General features: G+C 40.1%; 1 protein-coding gene across 1 annotated transcript in view; it reads left to right on the top strand.

Moving 5' to 3' along the window:
• The window catches only part of slc13a4 (solute carrier family 13 member 4), a gene marked incomplete in the record, with an annotated part of 44129 nt that overhangs the window by 27945 nt on the left and 6097 nt on the right, over positions 1-10087 (top strand). Inside the window, 7 exon segments of the mRNA XM_024265145.2 lie at positions 242-281; positions 361-447; positions 568-752; positions 7190-7309; positions 7392-7493; positions 8476-8577; positions 8701-8804. Of these exon segments, the coding sequence (XP_024120913.1) occupies positions 242-281; positions 361-447; positions 568-752; positions 7190-7309; positions 7392-7493; positions 8476-8577; positions 8701-8804 (740 nt within the window).

The following is a 10087-nucleotide window of genomic DNA, read 5'->3' as shown; positions in this document are numbered from 1 at the left end:
TCGGACTAGAGGGGGGGGAACTCTTCCCTGCGCAAATTTGAGCAGGCTCAGGAATTCTAGTGTTAAAATAATCGTTTGTGGCAGCCATAATGTTTAGCAGACGCAGGGTTTTTTTTCTTACAAAATGGAAAATAGTTTGTTTATTCTGGGAATATAGATGGAGTACAGTTGATGCATTTCTTGTTTTTGTGCTAAAAGCATAATTTTAAATGTATTCTGATGAAATGTTATTTTTGTTCAGGAACACCTGCAGTAAAGAGGAGCTTCGTTCACTCAGTGAGGTAAATTGATTTTGTTTTTAGTTTGTGAAACTTTAAAAATCCTAAACTAAAATGAATCTTTTTCTCTCGTTATTGTCAGAGTCAGACTTGTGAGGTGAACGGTTTCGGCCTGCAGCCAGTTCCCAACCAGACGTTTGTGCGACAAACCAACGGTCACCTGCCGCAGGTCAGTGTAACTCCACGGGAGGTCGACAAAGCAGCTGTGGAGGCTGAAACTCACAGAATAAAAACTCCCTCACTGTTCGATTGAAGCAGCCATGTTCGGCTGGCGGTTATTCTCTTTCAGGTTGCGGTTGAGATCCCAAATGTGAAGCGGGTCAAAGCCAGGAGGGACTCTCAGTACCCCACCAAGAGGGATCACATGATCTGTAAGTGCCTGTCGCTGAGCATCACGTACGCCGCTACCATCGGAGGCCTCATCACCATCACCGGCACCTCGACCAACCTCATCTTTGCTGAGCAGTTTAACACGTACGTACCATCTTTACATGCTCCTTAACTGATCAGAGGACACACACGTTCTCAGTAAATGTGTTAAACTTCACTTGGTGTCAATCATTTTTCACTGCATCGCAAAAAAATAACCAATCCTTGATTTCCATACATTATTTCTGGAATTATTTACCTGGAAAAAGTTTAACTTTATCAGCTAAGTACTTTTGAATACATTGAAGAAAACGGTTCTGAACAAGAGAAAATAATAAAAATCAACTTTTGAATCATCTGTAAAGAAATGCAAAAGATTTTTCATTTTTAAAAAGTTACACAATGTTTTAACTTTTCAACACAATCCTTGCATTTAAGTTCTGCCTCATCGTTTTTACATCTTCTCTGACATAACCCAATAATACAAGATTACAAGGCCATAAAGCCGAACAAATGATCCAGATAAAATACTACCCAGAATGTCTAGGGAGGCCCGGAGGCAGGGGATTGGTCAGAGGGGTTGATGGGAAGTTTTTCTAATAAACCCTGTTGTTTTTCCTCTTTTCTCTGCAATGATCAGCCTTTGCAGAGCGTTCAACACAATGGATAAGTCAAACATTATGCCCAGTAATGTTCAACATTGTTCTGGTGTAACACAAAACAGTACATTTTCCCTCCATTATGTTGAAGCACAGTACGTATCACTCCGCCAGGCTCCTGACTACAGTACTGGGGGTGTAACACTTAATCAATGAATCAGTTTATCCGAACAGATCAACCTGCCTGAGGCCGCCCTGGTCCTCAAGAGCCTCAGCCCTGCTTGTTTTGCAGTTCTCCCTGACCATCTTGCTGCTGATGAGCTGAGTTGAGTGATTCCACCACCTGATTGACTGAACACACCTGGTTTAGGTTCATAGCATCAAGCAGTCCAGGGAGAGCTGGAAGGGTTGAGGCTCTTGAGCATCAGGGTTGGCCAGCCCTAACTTACACCATTATACAATCGCTTCAAAATAAAATAAATCGATATTGGAAAATACCGTTTAGATTGAGACATGTTAGGTCTATTTTACTAAAACACAAAAACAGCAAAGTGTCCTCACAGCAGACAACACACAACAGCAAAAGCAGATCAACCATCATTACTGCCTAATGTGTGGAAACACTTTGAATTTACCGCGTAGAGTGGTAGAATGTTATAATAATGATTATTCTGATGTGGAAAAACATCAATAGGTCTTAATCCTGGATCCATTTTAGACTTGTGAATCGGATCAAATCGGATCGTTCCAAATAAACTAATATCGACCATGAATCTGATCGTTTAAGTGGATTGCTGTACTTCTATACAGGATCCATAAGACTCCAACAGTCCAAGTGGTGCGGCTTTGTAGTTTACAAAAACATTTGTACTAAAACATTTGGACAGATTTTGAGTGCCATGTACCACAGAAAATTATTTTAAGGTTAGTAAATGCAACCAGAATTTTTACATCAGGAAAACTGGTTAATAGTAGACTGTAACGAGTATCAGAGTGCTCGGATACTCGCGATGTGCTCCCTAAAATTTGAATATATGTATAACTCCTTTTGTGTGCTTTGAAAAAATGAAATAAAAACATACTACTACTACTACTACTACTAATATGAATATTCGCAACGTTTAAAATATACTATACTATAAATATAGTAGAGTGTAGTAAAATATGATCATAATATCATCTGAGGACGATGTATTTTTGCTTTGAAATGCAGATTAATGTAGGATTTTAAGTTTATGAACTAAAATAAAGCCAAAAGAGCCGCCGTACTGCCAACGGAAGTAAACACATCTTTGTGACGGCGAAGCTTCCGGTTTTCAGAGTAAAACTAGCGAGAGATTTTTCCTGTTCAAAAACTGAGACTGAAGTTCCGCTCACAGACATAACTTCTGAAACAATGAATTAGCTTTAACATCAGAGCTTTAGCTCCAGTGTTTACATTACTTTGGTTATAATAACTCTTCAACATTTGATGCAATTAACGAAACTCCATCTTATTCTGAAGAAACAGCCTCACGCTGCTGAAAGGAGGATGTAGTCAACGTGAATCAGCTGATTCTGCTGCAGAAAAAAACGAAGTCCTTTTTTCATACAGGCTCTGCTTTTTTATATCGGCACTGCACCTATATGTAATACTTAGAACGTCAAATGTTGAAGAGCTTGAAGGATAGAAAACTGTGGAGAACATTTTCAGGTTTTGTTGTTAAATGATCCAAAATGGCAGTGATTTTTGTCCTTTTTATGATGTTTATGTTACTGCTGAACTTAACCAGAATGTTAAGGTTAAAAAGGTTAAGTTTAAAATGAAAAACAAAATTTCTTTTTATTTGAATCTTTAATCTGAATTTTTTAAATCAGTTTTGTTGATTCTCCTGTTCTAAATAAAGGTATAAATAGTGGTGATTTAATGTAAATATTTTCATCCGTCCAGTAAATAGACATACACATAGCAATAAACATTATATACTGCTCACAAAAATTAAAGGAACACTTTTTTATTGGGCCTGGCATGAATTGAATTAAACCTGTCTGATAATGTTCTTGTTGGTTAAGCAGCTGAGGGCCTTGTTCATCAATTTCAGCTGTATTGGTGTTCATGGAATTAATTCCCCCGTAGCTCCGCCCCAATGGCTGTTTTTTTTTCTTTTTTTTTTTTTACCGGCCATCTACCGGAAGTCCAGATCGCCAGCAGGCAGCAGCTCTGACTGGTCCATGTGTAAATGTATGTCTCCAGATGGTGGCCGTCTATATCAAACGTCGCTGGCTGCCAGCTCCTCGGCATACATTTATAAAGTGGAACATTCTGCACGCTTGACGTCTGCTTGGCTATATTTAAGACGTCAATTATTTTTTAAAAGTCAAGTGACTGTCTGCCAGACCGTCGATGGATTTGTAACATTCTTGATAATTAGTCTTTTAACTCATAACATCCTAAAGCTCAGGCCATGAATATCAGCTATAGTTCATGTTCATCCATGCCTTTGTGCTGTCCAGACTCAATTATTGCAGCTCTTAATTTGCTGGGTTACCCAAAGCTTCAGTAGCCAGGCTCCAACTCCAAAATGCAGCAGCAAGATTTATTTGTGGGGCAAAGAAGTTTGACCACATAACCCTGACCTCTTTGAACTGGCTGCCAGTGCAGTACTTGATTTTTATCACAATACTTGTTTTTACTTTTAAGTTATTGGCAGGTACGGCACCTCCTTATCTCTCCAGTCTGGTTTTAAAATACCCCCCCACTAAGTCCTTACGCTCTGTAGACCAGTGCATGCTTCTGGTTCCCAGAACCAAACATAAGTTCTGGGGGGACCGTCCCTTTGCTGCGTTGCCTCCTAAACTCTGGAATCAGTTGCCACCAGCTGTTAGAGAGATCACGCTCTTGGAGAGTTTCAAAAAAGAATTGTTCCTCCATTACAGCCTTTTAGCATCACCCTAGCCTTTTTATTCCATTTTATGTTGGTTTTTATCTCTGTTTTCCTTTGAGTTTGACATGTGCCACCGCCTTAAGGGATGTCAGAATAGAACGTACCATTTTCGTGTGTGGTTGGTGTGTTTTGAAGTATTTGTGAGCCTGATACAAATTGTACTTATGACGTACGGGTGATGCTGTCGTACAGTGTCCTTATGCCACATTCTAGTCGTCAGTTCGAGCTCTGACCCTTAACTGACCAGATGAATGGTGCATGGATGGGATCTGCAAGTTATGCACAACTAGACAGGACATCACAGGATGTCAACACGAACTACACTCTGTCTAATGTCCTGATTCCTATCATTAGGGGTTAAAAGATCAAAAATCCATACGACGTGCGTTCGTCTCACCTACTTCACCCTAACTTATCTTTGCCTGACATGGAGGTGTTCACTGTTGCACGCTGCATGCCCATAAAAAAATGTGCATGAACATTTGTTTGCTCTCTGGGCTTATTTGGAGGTCTATAATCTTATTGTTTCCTGTGAGCTACTTTTGTGCCTTGTACAAATGTAACAGTTTTTCGCCTGCAGACAGCCCGTATCCACCTGTAAGGACAGTTGGGACCAAGTGTTTAGTTGGTGACTGTACCAAGTCCAAGTCTCTGAGTTGGGTCGTGGACTGTGGGTAAACGGTGTAGTTAATCTTAGAGGAGAACACATCAGGACTGTTAGAGGCTGAACGCACTCTTAGCTGAGATTTGAAAAATGAAAAAAAGGGGGCGGGGCTAAGCAAAGTGATGCTAGTTTCTCCCACCGACTGTATATTGTGATATAGTGTGATATGTCTATAGTGATAATATTATAAGTCTATGGTTTCACCACAGAGATGTCTGTGGAGGTTGAGGATTTTTTTTCTGTATAAAATGCTCGACGGCGTTGATGCAAATGTTAGTGTTACAATGCAAATACACGATGCCAGCAACAGGGGATACAAATTCTGCCAGGGATACATATCTTGGCACAACACCCAGCACAGTTGAGGGTTAGCAGGACTGAAGGGGACCCGTGTCTGATAGTGGTAAAATGTCACAAGCATCATAAGCTAGTAAAGGCTAACATATTAAGCTAACAATCCTGAGTGAAATGGTCATTGCAGATTCCATCACCATAAAGAGTTCGCTGGATTCAGTGCCAGCGAGTTCAATGCTGGGGCGTTGTGTAAGCCAGTAGACTTTTGACAACTGAAATCACCTCTAAGCACATCCGTACCATGCTAGCTAGTGCTAACACAACAACCGACCATTACAGATTCAAAGATGGGCGGGGCTTTTGTACTGGAGCTGCAGATGATGACGTGGAACTTATCAATGTGGGACTTGCATCAGTTGACCAATCACAAAATTCAACTGTAATGCGTCCATTCAACCTGTAGGGGGCAGCACACAGACGGTTTTAGACTATATTTTCAAGAATTATTCAAATTATCAAAAATTTGGCAATGACCAACAGAGAGCGCTTTTAAAGGCCCATTTGTAGAGGTCAACAGATGATAAAGGTTGAATTACTGTTTGGTTAACCTTTGAAATTAAGTTTAAGAAGTCAAAAAGACAAAAGTCTTGAGATCAATGATAAATACCAATTCTTCTAAGTGACTTTGAGAACTTAAAAATTGATGAATTCCTTCCTTTGACTTGATTACAGTCACTCTGCTGTAATTCAGGATCCCAACAAGATCTCATGCAGTTTGAAGGAGCAGCTGTGTTGGTCTGAAACAAAGCCCATGCAGACTGAGACTGAGCTAATCAGCCTCCCTCCACTGTGCTGGCAGAGCCGATTTCCTCCAGCCGCGGCCATAAGCCTCCCAGAATGTTGCAGCTTGTTGGACAAAGGTCAGGTTTCTATTCTGACTGTTTCCCAGTTTGCCTCTTTGTCCTTAAGTTCCTTATTTAACATGAACCACAATCCATCTGGAGCTTAAGAGTGACTGCCATTAACATCACATTTCTGTCAGTGAGACTAACAGAGAAACGGAGACGAGCTGCTGTGGTGTTTGTGGGAGCTGTCGTCACGTGTTGAGGTCGCTAAAGCTCTCTGATTACTTTAATTCTCATAATTCTTTCCCAGATTGGCTCTCTGGTGAATTTCAGAATTAATTCCAGTCAGGTATGCGTGTTGCACTTTAGACTTTAGATGAACCATGAAGGATTTCCTTTGGACCGGTTCCAATAGGGGGTTTTGTACAGTTCTGATCAGAACACCAGTCGCTCGTTAATGAACAAGTTTTAGTCTGTACCAAGTTTATGAGCAGGAATGAACCCCACCAATCGGAGTTACAACTTTTCATTTTAAATAGTGTTACCCTGTTGTTTGATACAGTGAAAACATGTGTACATAAATGATCAATGTTGTTTGTTGTTCCAAATTTAGTGATCAGAGTCAATGGTGGATATCTCTTCAATGAAAGCAATCGAGGAAACTGCTTGTGGACTTCTTAATTTTTGCTTTATCGTCTGGATAAAAACAAGTGATAAGAGGGGAACTTTCCCTCTGAAATGATGCTGTGCATTGGCCGTTACCATGACAATGCATTGCACCATAAATCAAATAGTGCCTTTCTGGTGAAAAATGATTTAAAACTAGAGAATAAGGAGATTAAAGTACTGGTATCTGATTTAATATGTGCGTCTTTCATAAGTTGAAATGAGATTATGCCCATTATCAAAAATGAATGAATGTTGTTGAAGCAATCGTCCCCTGCTTTTATGTCAGATAGCTCACCTCTGCACTGTTCATAACTTCTGACTATAGACACCTCATCATTATCTCTTCCTTATTTGATTAATTGTTGCAGCTTGAATATTCTTTGCATAGATGTTCGGGCGGATAACGGAAAGATGATGATAATTTATAAAAATAAATCCCATAGCTTTAACTATAGAGTTATTTTTCTATTAATGATGAGTTTTTTCTCAATGTAAATAAAATGCTTAGTCCCTCTAATTCCACACATCCATGACTTCCTCTCCTCAGTCGATACCCAGAAGCAAAAGTGATCAACTTTGGGACGTGGTTCATCTTCAGCTTCCCCATCGCCATCATCATGCTGGTGCTCACCTGGCTGTGGCTGCACTTCCTCTTCCTGGGCTGCAAGTGAGTGCAGACGGTGTTTATGTGCAGGATGACGCTCCTGTCCAGTTATTATGGGCTCATGATGACACCTGTGTGTCCTCAGCTTCAGAGAAACCTGCTCGCTGAGTAAGAAACGCAAAACCCGGAGGGAGATGATGTCAGAGAGGAGGATCCACGAGGAGTACGAGAAACTGGGTCCTATCAGGTCTGGTTGAGGCTTCACACCCTTTATGATCGACCCATAATAGAGGACAATAGAGTTACTTTTATACTATGTGGGTTTTCTCTAGAATCATAAAAATAGGGATTGAGTAGGATTGATTCAATATTTATCTGATTTTTTTGAATAGAAACAAAGACCAGCACACCTAAAAATTTAATGGATCAATAAAATATCATTTTAATCAAATAATGGATTTTCTTTTGAAGCATATTTTGGTGCGATTTCAGGATGAATGAAATGGCAAAAAAATTCAGAAAACAAAATGAAATTAAACACAATGAAAAATGGTAAAAATAATACGAGGTACTATTAGACATCACTGATTGGATGATGATGTCCAGGATTGATTCAAGTCAATTGACTTTACAATAAGGGACAAACGCCATCATCCAAATTTCTTTAGGTAGTTTTGGTTTAGGGGGAGCTGCTGACTCTGACGGTCGACATGTCTGGGTCGCCAGTCTCCATGACTTATTTTATGTTTGTCCAAGGATCCACCATGGAGAGATAAAAGAGACACATGTGGATCTGGAGCTGCTTTAGGGGCTCTGTACAATCCTAACATTTTATATCTTAAAAGAAAACATACTCAACCAGAACCAACCTTTTTTCCAAAATGTCTAATCACTGGATGGCTGAGTTCTTAATCTTTCTACATCAGTGTTCAAAATTCAGGTTAAAATGTGTACAGTCATTTTATGATACATTTAACTATATTTTTTAAATCATTTACTGTAGACATAACAATCTTCCCACTAAAACCCCTGTAGCTGCACAGAAACCTCTCTGTTTATACCTGGCTGTGCTGCACAGGTCTATGTCTCTTAGAGTTTTTTTCTACCTTTTTGTTGCGTTTAGTAAAGCATAAATCCATCCTGAAGTGATTTTCCTGCTGTGCGTCTGTTGTTGTCACCAGCATAGAGTCACTCTTGTAATTGCTGCTTTTGTGGTTTGTGTCTCTCAGCTACCCGGAGGTGGTAACAGGGATTTTCTTCATCCTGATGACTCTGCTGTGGTTCACCCGGGAGCCCGGCTTTGTTCCTGGATGGACGTCTCTCTTTGAAAAGTAGGCTCCGCAGAAACTCTGCAGTTTGGGATTTGATCATTTTTGGCTTCAGTGACAAACTCAAACACACATAAGTGGAAGATGTGACGCGTGTGTCGAAGGCTGAACTGTTTCTCCTGTCAGGAAAGGCTACAGGACTGACGCCACAGTGTCCGTGCTGCTGGGCTTCCTGCTCTTCCTCATTCCCGCCAGGCGACCCTTCTCTTCCTCCAGCTGCAGAAATCCAGGTCTGTGATGACCTTCTCTCAACTCACACCAAGACTCCTTAACAGGAGTTTAGAGCATGGTGAACATTGAACATTCAGAATAGAAGAGCCCATCTTAAGCTGCTGGGATGAGGGTCAGCACCACCAAGGCCGTGGTTCTGGACCGGTGGGTGGAGTGCTCCTGCCTCAGGTGGAGGGGCTTAAATATCTTGAGGTCTTGTTCACAAGTGAACACCGGGTATGACGTCACCAACTTCACAAAGTGAATCAAATCAATACCAACATTTCATGATGTTTATTTATGACTCCACTGTGATCTGATGGTAAAATGTTGGTGGTTTATTCAAAAATTACATTTAAACGCGTTTTTTTTGTTCAAAATTGTTAGACCACAATGCATTGTGGTCTATATTTGCTAATCTAGTGACCATCGATGTAAGCTAGTTATTAGCAAAGACTTCTGGGAAATTGATTAAGTTTATAGCATGAATGACTGATAAAGTTTAGCAAAGTCCTTTCCAGTGTTGGGACTAACGCCGTTTAAGTATAACGGCGTTACTAACGGCGTTATAAATCAAGTAATTTAGTAATCTAACTAATTACTTTCATCCTCGCTGTAACGCCGTTATAGTTACTTCGTGTAAATCGCGGCGCGTTACTTCAAAGTTTGATGATCTTGCTGGAGCTGGGCGCTTCGCACCCGAGCGTTCCGCGTCAATTCTGGCCGGAAGTTGCATCAGGATACATGAGAAAATCCGGTTTCTTTTCAAAATATAACCAGTTTTTCACAATAAAATGCCACGATTGACAAATGTGATCATGTTTTTGTGTCTAAACAGGCGGTAGACACGGATATAAACATTACAATCACAACACAAACGTGCAAACGAGTTACTTTGCCAAGTAACTAATTACTTTGAAGATGCAGTAATTGAGTTACTAACTCAATTACTTTTTGGGAGAAGTAACTAGTAACTATAACTAATTACTTTTTTGAAGTGAGATGCCCAACACTGGTCCTTTCTCTATAATATCTCGTTATCACGAGAAAACAAACTTGGTTTTCTCGAGAAAACCAAGTTTGTTTTCTCGTGATAACGAGATAATTAATAATGAAGAAGGAAGAGTCCCACACTTCCTTTCCCGCACGGAGAAGCAAAAACTTCAGCTTTAAGTCTATTTATTTTGTGGTTAACAAGAAAAACAGAAGAAGGACACTCCAGAAAAGTTATTTTTAGTCTATTTTCTTATATTATTTTATTAGTGGGTCTACACTCCTCAAACGCCTTCAATCCGTCTTATCC

The sequence above is a fragment of the Oryzias melastigma genome, unplaced genomic scaffold (genome assembly GCF_002922805.2).
Source record: "Oryzias melastigma strain HK-1 unplaced genomic scaffold, ASM292280v2 sc00288, whole genome shotgun sequence".
NCBI lineage: Eukaryota > Metazoa > Chordata > Actinopteri > Beloniformes > Adrianichthyidae > Oryzias > Oryzias melastigma.
The sequence above is the reverse complement of the archived record's forward strand: the minus strand, read 5'-3'. Positions and strand labels throughout refer to the sequence as shown.